The 19144-nt window shown below is 35.1% G+C and overlaps 1 protein-coding gene across 1 annotated transcript in view; it reads right to left on the bottom strand.

Moving 5' to 3' along the window:
* The window catches only part of NME7 (NME/NM23 family member 7), a 262781-nt gene that overhangs the window by 177278 nt on the left and 66359 nt on the right, over nt 1-19144 (bottom strand). Inside the window, 3 exon segments of the mRNA XM_047783988.1 lie at nt 8412-8520; nt 12753-12960; nt 14232-14282. Of these exon segments, the coding sequence (XP_047639944.1) occupies nt 8412-8520; nt 12753-12960; nt 14232-14282 (368 nt within the window).

Here is a 19144-nt window from a genome sequence, read left to right as displayed (position 1 = left end):
GAAAAATGATATTTTGGGGTGTACAGGAAGGAGGAGAGGATCCACATCCCAGACAAAGGGAAGAGCATGTATAAAGGTCCCAACGAGAGAAGGAACAAGGGGTTTTCAGGGAACTGAAAGGTAGGCAGTAGTGCTAGAGTATAAGAGCAAGGGACAGAGTAACCTGAAACGGGTGGAAGTAATTTACACCTCAGAAAAGGAGATTCTCGAAATATAAAAACAGGATAAAAACAAGAACTGTTTTAGTCAAAGTAGACATTTTACAAATATAAAAAATGTTATTCCAATTTAACTTCAAAAGTTTTAAGGAGGTATTCTAAATTTAGAATTCTCAAGGACATGTTTGTTATTTATTCCCTAACTGCCATTACCTAGGCCAGAACAGCAGTTTCTCTAAGTCCCATCTAAAACTATAAACACTTTTGACCCAGTTAAAATGCTATAAGCATTTTTCACCCAGTTAAGATGTTAGGTATTAAAATCACCCTTCAGGAGTTCCCGTCGTGGCTCAGTGGTTAACGAACCTGACTAGGAACCATGAGGTTTCGGGTTCGATCCCTGGCCTTGCTCAGTGGGTTAAGGATCCGGCGTTGCCATGAGCTGTGGTGTAGGTTGCAGACACGGCTTGGATCCTGCATTGCTGTGGCTCTGGCATAGGCCAGTGGCTACAGCTTGGATTCGATCCCTAGCCTGGGAACCTCCATATGCTGCGGGAGCGGCCCAAGAAATGGCAAAAATAAATAATAAATAAAATCACTCTTCATACCAATTACCATATAACTTTCTATTAGAAATGACTTTCCACAAATAATCAATTTACCTCAGTATACATGGAATAATCATATATACATGGAATTATCAATATACACAAATAATTCTAGATGTGGAGTCAAAATAGCTCTGGATTTTGAGATGTTACCTATTTCTTCTAATTCTCAGATTCCACACTTGTAAAATGGGGTTAATAATCAAACTTGATAGGGAGGATTTATGGGGTCTAAGTGATAATCCATGTAGACACAGAATGGTAAAGCATAATAAAACAAAGAAAAATTTTGTACAAATCACAACCCTACCACCTAAAAGCTGTGTGACCTTGGGCAAGTTACCTAGCATCTCACTGCCTAGGTTTCCTCCTCCACAACATGGGTTTCAAATACCTACCCCTCAGTTTTAAGAATTAAATAACTCGTGTAAACTACTTACCGCTCTGTAAATATGAACTGCAATTAGTAATAAAACTGTTTTGTTGTTCTATACTTGTCATTTCTAACAGTCTCATTAACAAGATTTGAGGAGACCTTCTGTTCCCTCTGCCCTCAGTCAAATCATTACAATTGACAATCCTGGGGACCCTCATTTTCCTCGAAAGGTTATTAGACGTTAGAATGTACTCACAGACGAAATTTCCCTCTTTCTAAACGAAATGTTTTCAGTAGCCTAATAGACAATGACTTCTTTAGCACCTTCCTGAAGATTAGGATTCTTTAGTAAGGACTAACAGAACTCTTGAAATTTCTTACAAGTCAATAAAGTACTGATTTCATTTAAAGTTCTTATAACTCACCAATTCATTAGGTATTTTCACTGCCTATAATTCTGTGTTTCAAAAATTCATGCCAGGCTCCAAACAGTCAGGATCTCATATGTAGTTTAATGTATTTGGTGCATCTGTTGTAAATTCCCCTCATCTGTTTATTCTTTCAGATAGTATACAGAACAATCACAAAACTCCAAAACTGTGACATCCTAAGCAAAACTGGGCCTACTCCAAAAATTGTTCTTGAAACTAAGTTAGATTCACAATGTTAAATCCAATCTCTTTATTTATAATTACTATATAATATTAATTTCAGGTTATTACAACATAGTGATTCAACATTATGAAATGGCCACCACGGTAAGACCAGTTTTCACCCATCACCAAAGTTGTTACAATATTACTGATGGTATTCCCTACGTGTGCAATACATCCCCCTAACTTTTAGTTTATACCCGTAAAACTGTACCTTTTAATCCCCTTCACCTATTTTGTACATCCCTGACACACACACTTCCCCCTCCCCATGCACCTCCCCACCAGTTTATTCTCTGAATTTATGAATCTGTTTCTGTTTTGTCATTTGTTTTTCAGATTCCGCATATAGGTGAAATCATATATGTAAATCTAATCTCACTGCATCAAAAATGTCTACCTCTTCTACAGTATCCCAGAAGCTGAACTACTTGAAGGAAATGTAATTCAAAAAAGCTGGGAATTTAACCAACTCGATCAGCCCAAATTTAGGGAGGATCCACAGAGTGGAATGTGTCTTCTAGGCTCTTGGCCTACCTAGCATCAAAACTACCATTCAGCCTAAAATTAAAACTCTGAAAGAGGTTCTGAGTAAGAACAGCTAAATTTTCAAAAGTGAGGAACTTGAAAAATATGATCTAGCTAAAGACCTAGTCCTGTTTTAATTAGCATATCAGAGACCATTCTGGCATTAATGTTACAAAACTGGCCAATATTCTAATAAATAATTTGCTTCCTAATTAGTTAAACACAGACAACCCCAAAACCATTTAAACACAGACAATCCCAAAACCATTTGTACAGATATCTTTTTAAAATCTAAAATTGTTTTGAAATACCATCCATGAAAACAGAATTCATTCTTACAGCCAAAACACAATAAGATAGATATACTATATAATTTTCTTTTATAAGAATTTCCTACACAGTTTCACAGAACAGAATATCTGAGGTTAAAGACTGGGACGTAACTTTTTTAAACCATCACGACTCATTTTCCTTGGAAGAAACTAAAATCAGAAAGAACAATGTTATAAACAATGAGGTAAAATTGTTTAATGTATAAATCTGTTAGAAGGAAAGGAAATTTTCTAACAAAACTTCAGGGTTCTAATGCTTCAAAGGCTAAGTTTTTGGCCATTACAATTGCAAAAGCAGCTCTCTCAGATTTGCCTACCACCTCCTACCCAATACCAACTGTAACGGAAAAATTAGAGTAGAGAGTAGGTAACGGCTGACAGCTGCTGAGACAACTGGGTACAAGCAGTAATCATACTTTGTGGGCTTAAATGAGTATCAGACTTTAACTAAGGAAAATATTTTGTTCCTTAAACAATGATAGAGATGTTCTTTCTCTCTGTGGATAATAGATGTTGGATTTGTTAGTTTTTTTAAACCATTGCTTTGTTTCTAAGGAGTCATTCAACTTTAATGAAAAATTAAAAGATAATGCTATTAGTAGTGCAGTAATAATAGAACAGTAATCACAATAGTAAAAATCTCTAGTACTTATAAAAGCACTTAACTAAGTGCTGGGTATGGTGCTTAGGGCATTAATCTTCACATCTAATCCTTTAATTAATCCTTTAGTTATCTAACAATGACATTAAGTGCATTTAAACCTTATAATTACCTTATGCTCATTTTATAGATGAGGAAACATGGGACAAAGAGGTTAAGTAATTTATTCAATAGTCCATGGCTAGTAAGTAGCAGAGCCAGAATCCCAATGTATACAGCCTGATTTCAGAGTAAAAATAATTCATTTTATTGATGGATTAAACCAACTGCATATAAATAACACTACTACATCAAAACAAACACACTGCATAATTTTTTAATTAGAAAAAAGAACAAGAAAATTCACCTTGTTTTCCTTCCCTTTTAAAAACCCAAATCCCCAAATGACAAAATATATTTCAATCTACATATGTAAAAAGACTGCAAATACTAAGTACATTTTATTATTTTCTTCCCACCATCTATTTCCCAAACTAAGTTTTTCTCTTTTTTTTTTTTTTTTTTTTTTTAGCTCTTGGAAGCGAGACGTGAACCACTACTCCATATACATTAACTAAAGGATTAAGAACTAAGACCGCCTACACACACATGACTTTATCATTTGTGCCAAGAAATTATTACCCACAAAGATAAAGCTGTAAATCAGTAAGTAACTTCATTGTTTACTTCAAGAACCTCCCAAAAGTTCACTTATCTCAACAATAGACTATTCAAACAGTTTCCTTTTCACAATATTCCCTCAACAGGGAAAATAACTCACTCATCAAACAATTGTGTACTCATAAGCCTTGATTAAAATCTTTGCGTCACTGTTCTGATAATTCTAAGCTACTATATAATAAATTTTGCCCCATTTCAAACCTATCACTGCATTGACAACACACTTTAAATCTCTCAAGGCCACAGTGAAACTCTACAACATCGGCCCATGACCTCTCCATTGTAAAGTCCACTAAGAATCCAACAAGGTGTGTTCTCCTTACTACAGTAACCAATAAACTCATTCTGCTTTATCAACAAGCCCTTCTGGACTTCTTTACGGGAGTGGACAGTCAACACAAGATAACGTCCCTATTCCACATCAGCTGCTCTCTCAACAGCTCCTTTTTAAGAAATCTCTTCTCTCATACCTTTACTAGACCACAGGTGAAATTAAACATATCAGGAAATCAGATCATTATAGGTCAGTTGCCCCCAGGAACTGAAAGGGGGCCAAGTGAATCTAATAATAAATTTAACAGGGGACTTCAAACTGTATTGTAGCCACAGTTTTAACTCTAAGGAGATTGGGTTAATTGAGTTTTTAAAAAGGGGGGAAGGCCTTGAAATGTCAAAGTTTAAATAAAGTACTCTGCCATACAATTAGGTTTTACAAAATATTTTTACTTTAACTCATATGCCTCTACTATTACATATCAAATATGAATATATGAAATACAGTTTTAATATTTAAAGAAGAGCTCTGACTAAAAATGACTTAAAACCATATAACTATTGGTCATTTTGACATAACTTTTCACTTAATCAGTGTATTAGATTTCAATTATTATCTATGCAGTAATCAAATTATATATCCAGTATTTTAATTCATTTTATTTCTTACCATGTATCTTATTTTTCCTTAGAAAAAAATAAATCAGATAAAAATAAAATTGAATGTCTTTAGATCCCAAAATGAGTTTTAAATTGAAGCCTTTAAATAAGAAGAGCTTGTCTCAGCCCCTTCAATAAGTGGTGCTGGGAAAACCGGACAGCCACATGTAAAAAAATGAAATTAGAACACTTCCTAACATCATATACAAAAATAAACTCAAAATAGATTAAAGACCTAGATATAAGACCAGATACTATAAAACTCTTAGAGGAAAACATAGGCCAAACACTCTCCGATATAAAAAACAGCAACATCTTCTCAGATCCACCTCTTAGAATAATGACAATAAAAACAAAAATAAACAGGAGTTGCCGTCGTGGCGCAGTGGTTAACGAATCCAACTAGGAACCATGAGGTTGTGGGTTTGATCCCTGGCCTTGCTCAGTGGGTTGAGGGTCTGGCGTTGCCATGAGCTGTGGTGTAGGTCACAGGCGCGGCTTGGAGCCCGTGTTGCTGTGGCTCTGGCGTAGGCCAGTGGCTACAGCTCCAATTAGACCCCTAGCCTGGAAATCTCCATATGCCTCGGGAGCAGCCCTAGAAAAGGCAAAAAGACAAAAAAATAAACAAACAAAGGGGACTTAATTAAACTTACAAGTTTCTGCACAGCAAAGGAAACTCTAAACAAAATGAGAAGACAATCCACAGAATGGGAGTTGTTTTTTCAACAAATCTTTGCAAATGAAGTGACTGACAAGGGATTAATCTCCAAGATTTATAAACACCTCCTACCACTCAATACCAAAAAAAACAAACAACCCCATCAAAAAATGGGCAGAAAATCTAAACACAATTCTTCAAAAAGACATACAGATGGCCGAGAACACATGAAAAGATGTTCAGCATCACTAATATTAGAGAAATGCAAATCAAAACTGCTATAAAGTACCACCTTACACCAGCCAGAATGGCCATCATCAAAAAGTCTACAAACAAGAAGTGCTGGAGAGGGTGTGGAGGAAAAGGTACCCTATTACACTGTTGGTGGGATTGTAAATTGGGTGCAACCACTGTGGAAAACAGTATGGAGATTCCTCAGAAAACTAAAAACACAAATTACCATTTGATCCAGCAATCCCACTCCTGGGCATCTATCTAGAGAAAACCATGACTAGCAAAGACACATGTACTCCAATGTTCATTGAAGCACTATTTGCAATAGCCAAGACATGGAAACAACCTAAATGTCCATCGACAGAGGAATGGATCAAGAAGATGTGGTACATATACACAGCGGAATATTACTCAGCCATTAAAAGAAAAGAAATAATGGCATTTTTAGCAACATAGGTGGACCTAGAAATTATCATGCTAAGTGAAGTCAGTCAATGAGACACCAACATCAAATGCTTTCACTGACATGTGGAATCTAAAAAAAAGGACACAATGTACTTCTCTGCAGAACAGATGCTGACTCACAGACTTTGAAAAACTAACGGTTTCCAAATGAGATAGGTTGGGGGGTGGGGGGATGCACTGAGGGTTTGGGATGGAGATACTATAAAATTTGGTTGTGATGATTGTTGTACACCTATAAATGTAATAATTCATTGAGTAATTTAATAAAAAAGAAAAAAGACAAAAAAAGCTTGACTCATCACATTAAAATGTGTGTTTATTACACGCGTGTGTGCATGCATGTGTGTGGCGTGTGTGTATCCATCCCCAGGTAAAGAAAATGAGTGCAACATAAAAATCCCAACCCCCTCCCCCAAAAAAGGGGGGGAATTCCCATTATGGCACAGCAGAAACGAATCCAACTAGGAACCATGAAGTTGTAGGTTTGATCCCCAGCCTTGCTCAGTGGGTTGAGGATCCAGCGTTGCCGTGAGCTGTGGTGTAGGTTGAAGACGTGACTTGAACCTGGCATTGCTGTGGCTATGGTGTAGGCCAGCAGCAACAGCTCCGATTAGACCCCTAGCCTGGTAACCTCCATATGCCACGGGTGCAGCCTTCAAAAGACAAAAGACAAAAAATAAATAAGTAATAAAATCCCAAATTTTTTCATGAACTGTCAATGCCAGCCATTTTAAATATTACTGATATTACTTCCTATATAAATGCTACTAACCATGTGATATTTTTATTGTTATTGCTGTGGATTAATACATGTAGGGGAAAGAACATGGGTGTAAAAGAGCCCAGCATTTACATCTTGGATTTCCTATCCTAAACTGGGGGAAATAACATTTTATTATAGCCTCAGCTTGCTTATCTATAAAAGAATGATATACCTACCTACTTGACATAATTTCTGTGATGATTAAAGAAAATAATTTCATATGGTATTCAGTCTGCTACGTAGCACATAGTTGTAAGTGCATCATAAATGTGTTACTCCTCATGCATGTTAGTTCCCTGATAATTATGGCCCTGGGAATCAATAAGATATTAAAGTACTACCTAAATAATTAAAGCAATATTAACTATACAATAAGATCTTTTAGGTTCATACTCTTTTAACCAGTAATTCTACTTCTAGGAAGCTAGCCAGGGGAAACAGAGATATTGTCAAATACATAGTCATGTATAAGAATATCCTTCAAAGCTTTATTTTTAATATAAAAAAACTGGATACATAAATATCCAAATATTAGACTACATCTATCATCCAAAATGCTCCCCCAAATTTAATTAAAACAGCCTACAGACCTATAGCTCAACAATGTTAACACGTACATTCATGTGCGTCAATTACACACATATGAATACATAGAAAAGAAGTTGGAGGAAGTATGGAAATATTAATGATTATCTCAGGATAATGGGAAACAGGTAACTTTTACTGTTTTTTAAATGTTTTAATTTTCTAAATGTTCTACTGTATATCTGAATTACTTTAATACTTAGAAGAAATAAAAATTTTAAAATTCATGCATTATTACTCAGTATATCCTAGTTTTTAAGGATGATCTTTGAAATGATACCTCATTTCATTTCCAAAAGGATTTGGGATGGCTGACAAAAAAACACATGGAGCAGATTAAAACAAATAGATGAAGAAAAATAAAGGAAAAAACTTGCAGGCTCTCGCTGTAAACATACACCCCCCACCCCCCAAAGAACTTTGTTTCAGATACTGAGAGCCAAAAGAAGTTTTCCAGCTTTCTCAGAAAGGGCATACTGCAGATATGGCTGGGAGTACAGAAGGCAGATTAAAATTCAAGGAATCAAGACCTGTAACTGAATGAGCATGACCATGATCAGCAATCCAAGAACACCTTTTAAAAGTGCACAAAGACAGAGAAAGATACTATTTATCTTCAAACAGAATCTACCCTCACATTATGTCACCTTTATTCATGTGCTTTCAAAAAATAAATGGAATATTAAAATTATGCTTTACTTTCTACATAGAAAATATATCAAGAAAAACAGACATTAACAAAATAAGCTCCTATTAGCAAAATGTATTAGCTATATTGCATTCAACACAGCACCTACCTTCACTGATGGCATGGGGCTTAACAATGCAACAAGTAGTGCAACTGGTAAATTTAGCAGTGTTTGCTGGGCCACAGACTCCACTTGAAGGAAAAAATAACTCCATTTCCTAAAGACAGAGAGAAATGACTTTGGCATATGTGATCTCTTCTCAAACTCCTAAGGTATTTATGTGAGAAGGGAAGAGCTATGCAATTCCTTTAAAGTTTCACAATATAAATTCCTTCAAATATTCTAAAAATGATTTTTACAAAGACCAACTTATTAATTGAACCCTGTTTTAGGTCTTATAATCAAAAGGACATAACTATTAAAACAACAATGTGTATCATTCTGTCCCAGATTAAAACTGAGAATGTCTTAATGTATGTTGAATATTGAAATTAATCAATATAAAGTTCTTATTTTATCCAAAGCGTCAGCTTATGAAACATAGGTTCAATTTTAAACTTTTCACTAAAATATGTAAAGTTCAATTAAAAACTAGGAAATTTTATATAAACAGATTAGTATTTAAGAATCAGAGTTACAGTTAGTTAAAACTAATTAACTTACTATACATGGTGCTAGCTTAAAGTTAAATCACATACACCTTATTTTATAACCAGATTCAGGCTGTGCTGTTTTGCACATAGTTCATTAAAATGACAACCTAGCATTTTGAACTAGCCACAGTGATGGTCACACTAATCAATTATTTAGACAGATCTTTTCTGCCTCTAAGATTTTACTGCTGTTATTTCTATGATTCCCTGTAAAGCCCTCTGTAACAAAGAGCCCAACCAATGTGTAAAGGGTCTCTTCAAATATTACCTCCTCCAGAGGCTTTTCCTGATGCCCATAATCAGTACCCTCCTCCAAGGTTGTGGTTATTTAGGTATTTGGCCTCCATGAATTATAAAGTTGAAGAAAATAACTAATTTGCATAGCCTTGTAGGTCTTTTAGCACCTAAAACAAGTAGTTGGAAACGCTCATTTTTCACTGAATTTCAAAAACTGAAAGATCTTAGTTATATGTAATATACCGCACCAGTGTGCAATTTTTAAAAAATGCTCAGACGAGGAATTGTTCAAATAGTAACATATACTTGAGTGATTCTGGTGTTACGATGCATTAGAATAAAAATTAAATGTTCCATTCTTTAGACAAGTATCCTTAGAAAAATCTTTGTATTGCTGCCTTTGCTTATTACTCTTCTTCACCAACAATAGCAGCTACCACTTTTAGTCCTGTACAAGATGCTTTGATTACATATTCTCAGAGAATGTGGTACAGGTGAAAACGCAAATACCTGGCAGGTAATCAATGAGTGAATGAAGTAAAGCTGATGTGACAAGAAGGCACGGTTGAGGGCTATAGCCGTAAAGGGCGCACTCCTTCTACAGTTCCCATTTCTCTGCTTCCTTTGTAACAAGACTCCTCAGAAGAGTTGTCTCTATTCCCTCTCTTTACTTCCTCTCTTTTAATCTCCCTTCAACTTACAACTAATTAGGCTTTCATTCCACAAAGGAATGAAAATCATGAAAATTCCTAACACCTCCACATTGCCAAGTAGCCTGGCTAATTCTCAGACCTCACTTTAACTCACCTGAGAGTTTTTGACACAATCGATCCTTACATCCTGGAATGCCTTCATCACCTGGCTTTCTTCCTACTTCACTGCTGCTTTTCAATCTTCTTTTAGAGTTTTCTCTCATCCAACAGACCCCTATATACTGGAAAGCTCCAGGGCTCAGCCCATTTTCAATCTATGGACATACTTTATTGAGCTCTTCAAGTCCCATGGCTTGAAATGCCATCTGTATTCTAATGGCTACCGTATTTTAATTCCAGCCCAGCCTCCTCCCTAAACTCCACACCCATATCTACCACCCATAGACATTTCATATTTAAGACATCCAAATCAGAACTTATGATTTCCATCATCTTCCAGAAACCTGTTCACTCCCACCCTTTTCCCTATCCTTCAATTGCACAAGCCAAAAACAAAAAACAAAAAAACAAAAACAAAAAAACAGTGATCGCTGATTCCTCTCCTTTTTTTTCTTCTTCTTCTTCTCCTCCTGTCAAATTAGGAAATCCTTTAGAATATATCCAGGATCTGACGATCTACCTCCACATCTGTCACCCTGGTCCATGCCACAACCAACTCTCCCCTTAATGATTACACTAACCTCCTAATTGCTCTCTCATTCCAACTTTTCCCACAACACATCTACCCCCATCCTGCCTGGTCTATTATTAACACAGCCATCAGAATTAAACTTATTAAAAATAGATTGTGTCACTCCTCTACACAGACCCCTCCACAGCCTCCTATCTCATTCCGAATGAATTTCAAAGTCCTAGAGGTCCTGCAAGGCCTTCTGTGACTTGGCCCCTGGCTATACCCAACCTTAACTCCTGCAATTTCAAGAAATACATTTCTGCCCCAGCATCACTGACCTCATTCTCCTTACTGTTCTTTTAATATAGCAAATACTTTGCATGAATCTTTGCATGTACTGTTCCTTTCCTTCCTGGAACACTCTTTTCCAGACATCTGCATGGTTGTCTCTCTCACTTTCTTCTGATCTCTGCTCAAACCAGAGATTGTAAGGACTTTCTGAATATCCTATATTTAATAGCATCTAGCACTCTACTCCACACACAATCCTTCCTAAATTCTGGTCTATGCCCTTCCCCTGCCTTTTTTTTCCAGGGCATTTATTATCTGACATGTTATATGTCTATTTATTTATTATCTGGCATCCCCCCATCAGAAGACCTATAAGCTCCCTGTGGGCCAGGACTTTGTTCACAGTAGGTTCCAATAAATATTTTGGAATGACCGAAATTCAGGAATTTATATTTAGAACATCCAATTTATAAGTATCTACATGTACAACTGAGAAAAAAAAAGACATTCAGAAAACTTTAAGTAACAATGGAGCACTCTGAATTGTTACACTGACAGACCATCCTACTCCTATGCCAGTGTTACACTGCTTTTCATACTAAAGTTTTACAAAAAGTCTTACTACTGCATAAGGAAATCCCCATCTTATCACTACTATATCTTCTTCAAAAATTATCTTGGCTGTTTTGGTTATTTCACATGAGAATTTTTTTTTTTTTACGTTTCATGAAAAACTTTGCTAGGATTTTGACTAGAATTGCACTGAACTTATAGATTAACATGAAAAGAATTGATATCCTCTCGATTTTTTTTAAAAAAGGCAAAGGCCCTCCTTAGAAAATTGATTTCCTCAGTTTTGTTTCAGGCCATCTACAGGCTCATGAAAATGTAGAAAGTTTGCAATGATATTGACATTTATAATCCCACTGCAACAAATACTAACAAATACTACAAATTTTTTTTAGTAGCTGCACCTGTGACGTAGATGTTTCCAGGCTAGGAGATGAAGCTAAGCTCCAGCTGCAGGCCTATGCCACAGCCACTGCAACATCTTTTCCCAGCTACATCTGTGACCTACACCACAGATTGCAGCAACACCAGATCTTTAACCCACTGAGCGAGGCCAAGGATTGAAGCCTCATTCTCACAGACAATGTCAGGTCCTTAACCTGCTGAGCCACAATGGGAACTCCTAAAATTTCTTTTTAACAACAACAACAACAAGAAGGAATTGATATCTTTATGCTACTGAATCTTCCTACCCATGAACATGGTATATATGTTCATTTATTTAATTATTTACTTATTGCCTAAAATAAAATTTATGATTTTCTTCAAAAAGATTTCCTACATCTTTTGTTAGGTCTATCTTAGATGTCATATAGTTTTTAACTACTTAGCAGAGAAACTTCTCACAATGCTAGGAATTAACTTGTACATCATTAACTCAGCATCAGTATAAACCCACAGTAATACCTTATTTGTAAGGAATTCAAATAAGGAGTAATTGTCAGAAAACTTTTTCATAAAACAATATATATAGGAAAAGAAAAGAATGTTAAGCTTGAAAACAGTGTGTCAAGTCAAAGGAAGAATATATCAAATGATGCCTTCTTTTTGAATATTTATTTTCCATGTACTGGTATTCTTATATGAACTTAATAATTCAAACTTTGATGAGCTTCAGTAATTTAAGTCTTTGGAACAAAATGAGACAAGTATTTTTACTGGAGAACGCTTATTCTGACCATAACCAGGTTACCAGTTCAGAAAGGAGATATATCACTGAAACACAGTTTAATCCTAGACAAAAGGTCAAAGTTTTCTCTACTCCTACATCAGCTGAGTATATCTGTCCTACCTCAGCAGTGACAAAATGCTTTACTTTGATATCAACATTTAAAAACAAAACCAGAATTAAAATATTTTTAAAACGCCTTACTCTGGCAGCACAAGACAAAGAATCAGGGCCGTGAGCTGCATTTCTTATGCCATCTGTTCCAAAGATGGCTCTAATGCTTCCAGGAGCATCTGTACGCGCCAGTCCAGAGTTTGCAGGTCCAAGAAGCCTTTTCCATTCGCATATAGCATCATCTCTTAAAATCTCCATAGCAATTATAGGGCCACTTGTAATAAACTGGATCAGCTCACTGTGAAACAGGCCAAAGATTGATTTGCTTTATTTTGGTATCAACCTAGGTATCTCTATAAACAATAAGGCTATTTTACAACTTGAATGTTCCAACACATGCATTAATATTATGATCTCAGAACCACTGGACAGTGAATTTACACGGGCAAGAGTATATTTTCAGAAATTGAGCATTTTGCAATAGCCCAAGTCCCTACAAATCACTAATGTCAAATCAATTACTGTTAGCCAAAAAAAAAAATTTCACTGTTTCATTGAATTAAGACTATTTCATTGACTTAAAATGCATATTGTTGATTTATGCTTTTTGGATTGCTCTGAAAGAAAGATCTTTTCATTTTCATGAAAAGAATCAAATAAAATTTCAAAATAGAGAAGGTGATAAGTGATACCTTGTTACATATTTGTAGTAAGAATTAATTTTTGTGTGTGTGTAGATCTATTAGAATTCAAGGAACACCAATGAATTTTCAATCAATAAGCACTGAGTTCATGTACTGACATAAAAGACATTAAACTAGGAGCTGTAATAATCTAAACATATACAATGACTATAACAAAGAATAACTTCCAAGAGAATTATAGATGCCTACTCCAACAAGGTTTAAAAATATTTTTATAATGCTCGGTTTAAAATAACCTATGAATGATTTTCTTATATAACACTTTTTTTTAATAAAACACTACTCTGTGCAGGACACCAAATGGCATGTCTATTGTAGCAGCTTGGCTAACGTATTTATTAAAAATGTAAGGACTTCTTTGTCAACAGTAATATGAGGTACACGATATTCGTTTAACTTTAAATACTACCCAAATATTTAGAACAAAGATTTCATTTGCAACATTATTTGTGGATATATTTCAAAAAACAAAATGTATATCAAACTAGTTAACATAGGGTTTTATGAACAAGATTTTATATACATGAGAATAGCAACATAAGAGTTTAAAAACAAAAATAGATATTTAACATAAAATGTAGTTATCACTATTTTTAATCTACTGAAAACTAAAAAGCTATGCTCCTTATAACTTAAACAAATCATTCTACTTGCTTCTGATTAAAGTTTAATATATTTAATGATAACTCTAACAAAAGGGACAGAAAAAGTAATTCTTAGAAAACTCTCTGCAGTTGTAAGTTGTAGCAAAGGACTTTTTGACAAGTTATTCTCATGAAACAAATTTTTGAATTGTATTATAACAACTTTTTACTTTGCAGAATATTCTCCATTATATACCACAAGCCCCAAATTTTATACCTACTTTAAAAAGGGCCTTGACTGATGATCTATATGAAAATCAGTTGCTTCTTTCCTACAAAATAATAAAAACAACAATAGTTAAGAATTATGTAAGGGAGTTCCCTTTGTGGTGCAGCAGAAACAAATCCAACTAATATGCATGAGGATGTCGGTTCAATCCCTGGCCTCACTCAGTGGGTTGGAGATCCGGCGTTGCCATGAGCTTTGGTATAGGTCGCAGATGTGGCTCAGATTCCACATTGCTGTGGCTGTGGGGTAGGCCGGCAGCTGTAGCTCTGATTAGACCCCTTCCCTGGGAACTTCCATATGCCTCAGGTGTAGCACTAAAAAGACAAAAATAAAAAATAAAGGAATTATGTAAGGAAATTATTTCAGCTTATTTTAATAAAATAAAGATGATATTTATTTGAACTGTATGTGAATTGATTTCTGTTCAAATTCCTCAAATTTTTTTTGCTACTATGGACATCTATGTTAAGACATAAAAATTAAAATAAATATGACGCAACATTTACTTTACTACTCATATTCCTATTTACTATCTTTCTTTTCAGTAGCATCTTTAACATTCTAAAAACAAAGTTTAGCATTTGACCAATAAGAATTATATATTTTGGGGAGTTCCCGTCGTGGCACAGTGGTTAATGAATCCGACTAGGAACCATGAGGTTGCGGGTTCGGTCCCTGCCCTTGCTCAGTGGGTTAACGATCCGGTGTTGCCGTGAGCTGTGGTGTAGGTTGCAGACGCGGCTCGGATCCCGCGTTGCTGTGGCTCTGGTGTAGGCCGGTGGCTACAGCTCCGATTCAACCCCTAGCCTGGGAACCTCCATATGCCACGGCAGCGGCCCAAGAAATAGCAACAACAACAAAAAAAGCCAAAAAAAAAAAAACAGACATTAAGAATTATGTATTTTTTTAATTTTTAAGTATAGTTGATTTACAATGTTATATCAATTTCTGCTGTACAACAGTGATTCATTTAAACATATATAGACATTATTTTTTATATTCCTTGCTATTACAGTTTATCTCAGGATATTGAATATAATTCCCTGTGCTATACAGAAGGACCTTGTTGTTTATCCATTCTATATGTAATAGTTTGCATCTACTAACCTTCAACTCCCAGTCCATCTCTTCTCCACCACCCCTTCCCCCTTAGCAACCACAAGTCTGTTCTCTATATCTGTGAGCCTGTTTCTATTTTGGAAATAGGTGGAATCTTAAAACTTGACACAAATGAACCTGTATGTGATTATCATATGGTATTTGTCTTTTTCTTTCTGGTAGTATTTGGTAGTATTAGAATCTCTAGTTCCATCCATGTTACTGCAAATAGCATTATTTTCTTTTTTATGACTAAGTAGTATTCCATTGTGTGTATATACCAAATATTTTTTTATTTTGTATTTTATTTTGTATTTCCACAATACATTATTTTTTTCCTATCGTACAGCATGGTGATCCAGTTATACATACATGTATACATTCTTTTTTCTCACATTATCATGCTCCATCATAAGTGACTAGATAGAGTTCCCAGTGCTACACAAGAGGATCTCATTGCTAATCCATTCCAAAGGCAATAGTCTGCAGCTATTAACCCCAAGCTCCCAATCCATCCTACTCCCTCCCCCTCCCCCTTGGCAACCACAAGTCTATTCTTTATGATTTTTTTTTTTCCTGTGGAAAGGTTCATTTCCTTTCCACATATAATTGTGCTGTATATTAGATTCCAGATATATCACATGGTATTTGTCTTTCTCTTTCTGACTTAGTTCACTCAGTATGAGAGTCTCTAGTTCCATCCATGTTGCTGCCAATGGCATTATTTTATTCTTTTTTATGGCTGAGTAGTATTCCATTGTGTATATATATATATCAAACATTCTTTAACCATTTATCTGTTGATGAACATTTAGGATGCTTCCATGTGTTGGCTACTGTGAACAGTGCTGCTATGAAAATAGGAATGCATGTATATTTTTGAATTAGAGTTTTGTTCAGATATATACCCAGGAGTAGAATTCCTGGATCATATGGTAACTCTATTTTCTCATGAACCTCCATACTGTTTATTTGTTTTTCTTCCAGAGAGGGGTTTATTTAAGACAGGCAAATAAAATGTATCGAGCTATTATCCTGTTGTAATTATTCCTGTATGGTCAGCCAAATGAGACCTCAGCTTGAGGTAACCAAGGTTAAAATTGGCTTTCCAATATTTACCCAGGAGTTTAGAATTTCCAGGAACAGCAGTAGAACAAGAATGTTGTACTCATCATCTGTTCCCTTCTAACTACATGTGGTAACTGAATGATCTCTATATTTGGTCAATGGAAAATGTTTCTCCAAAGATGTGTCTGTCAACCTTTAGCTGTCAAGGAAATCTGCACTCAAAAGAAAAACCCATCATCGAACTAAGAATTATTTTTTTGTTACAATTATTTGTTTGTAAATGAGTTACATCAAAAACCACAAGGCTATCTTCAAATTCAAAATCTGTCACTTTTTTCCATAAGCTTTAAATTTGAGAAGTCAGGCTAGAATTTTAATTTAATAGTTGTCATTTTCTTTCTTAGACTGCTCCCAAAGAAAGACTATATACTTGGTGTTTTTTAGAACTGCGTGACAAATTATGCATATCAATATATTGTTACTGGTTATTAATGTTTTAAAAACTAATGCTTGAACCGACATCATCAAAACAAGGGATAATAGGCAGATATTCAGAAATCTGAGTTTATTAAGGGCAATAGAGATTTACCTTTTAAATTTATATTCCCACAAATACAGAGCAAGGAAAGGATAACGGACTTTTAAACCAATTAGCTAAAAAGTCTAAATGACCTTTTAAATCAAATCAAGTGTCTCTTGAACTCAAACAGTTTTCTCAAAGGCTTTAAAATGAGTTCAATGAACATAGCAAGTATATTTCAAAATCAACTACTTTTTAAAATAAAGTATCTTCTAACAAAGGATTAAACTTCCAGGCTTAATAATTTAGTATATAATGTTTTAAGATACCAAAGGCCTATTAAAAAATGAATTCACATAATAAGCTATATCAGGATATACTTTTATTCAAAACCAAGTGTTCCAAAATTTTCTCTTTGGCTATGAAGTGGTTATGAAAAAGTACACTATGCAAGTATAGAAAAAAAACATTAATCCCAAGAAATGGAAAGGGAAGAAAATTCACCTTTCTAGAGCCTATTATATGCCAATATTAAATTATTATCCTCAAACAATATTTTAAAATAGGGATGATTGCCTTCATTTTACATATGAAAATAATGGAAATCTGTATGATTACATAACCTGTCCAGGTCAAAGTGCTAGTTAGGAAAGAAGGACAGGGAGATTTGAACCCAAATTTATGATTGCTTATGAACTTTCAGAAAAAAAAAATTCTAGCCAGTAAGAAGTCAGAAAAATGATATGGATATACTGTATTATAGCCTAAAATGAGGTAAAACAATGTCTGAAAAACTCATGTGGGAAGTACTTTAGAAGGGATAGCAGTAAGACTACTTATATCACCAATTCTAAAATTTTTCAACCCAACTTTACTAAAAAAGAAAAAATATCATGATTTTTAACATCAATGAAAATACTTAATTACTAAAAGTATTTTCCTTCTAACATAGTTATATTCCCATTCAAATCTAAAATTGAAACCAAGATGAGAGCTCATGAGCTTTTATTTCTCATCGTTCTTATTTAATGCTTCCCTTAATAAGTTTAGATGGGGAGAAATAGGAACAAGTGCTTCACCACCTAGAGAAGTTTAGTTGTTGTTGTTCCATTTTGTTGTGTTGTGTTTTTATAGAGAAATTCACTATTCTTTCACAAAGATCTATTAAATTCTTTCATGAAAATTTTTACTTAGTCCCTACTCTGAATCAGGTGCTGATCTGAGAACCAGAAGTACAAAGTCAGATGGAACTCAGCAGCTGCCTTTCATATACTGTCCTGATGGAGGAACAGACATGGAAGGAAATACATTTAGAGAAGATGTAAGCATTGGGAGCTACTCCTCTATGTGTCTCTGGCACTCCCAAAGTGTCCTGTTGGGTATGCCAAGAATACAAGGCCCCAGCTACTCTTTATCCCAACCATTTCTCAGAATTATGTTTATAGTGAGCAACTTTGAGGGATGAGGTCATGTCTCTTCAGTACAAAGAGTAGGCTTGTTTACTGCTTGTTAATGAAACAGTGGGTAACCCAAGTTCAGGGCTCCTCAGCTGTGATGCAATCAACTGTGTATACAACATCCACCAAGGCCCATATCTTATTATTCCCACGGGACATGAAGGCAAGGGGAACCAACAGAAACATGATGTTCATTCTGCTTGCTGAGCTACAATCAAGCTCTTTGTCTGACTCAGAATCTCACATCTTCCACTAGCATCCCTGAGAGATTTACAGACTAACTTATTAGCTTTTAAATTGGGTAAAATCTAAGACTCAATAGTAATAGTAATAGAAATGCATGAGATGCTATAAACAATTAAAAAAGCAGTTAAGTTTTCCTGGGCAACTTTATTGTGGAACGTTTGATGCCAAATTATCAAACACTGAAAGTGCAGAGACATTATTTAGTCTCATTAAAACTATTCAAAGTCATCTCTCCAGAATTCCGTCCTATTGCTTGCTGTAATGGCAAGCATTCTCAATACAAAGAGAAATGAGACAAATTTAACTACAGTTATAAAGGATCATGACCTTGGTTTCTGCTAAAAAGTACTACTACTACATTACTACCACTAATAACTAACATCTATATACACTTACTATGTACCATGATTTTTCAAAGCACTTTACATGTATTAAAACTTACATACGGAGTTCCTGTCATGGTGCAGCAGAAACGAATCCAACTAGAAACCATGAGTTTGCGGGTTCGATCCCTGG

The sequence above is a fragment of the Phacochoerus africanus genome, chromosome 6 (assembly GCF_016906955.1).
Source record: "Phacochoerus africanus isolate WHEZ1 chromosome 6, ROS_Pafr_v1, whole genome shotgun sequence".
NCBI lineage: Eukaryota > Metazoa > Chordata > Mammalia > Artiodactyla > Suidae > Phacochoerus > Phacochoerus africanus.
The sequence above is the reverse complement of the archived record's forward strand: the minus strand, read 5'-3'. Positions and strand labels throughout refer to the sequence as shown.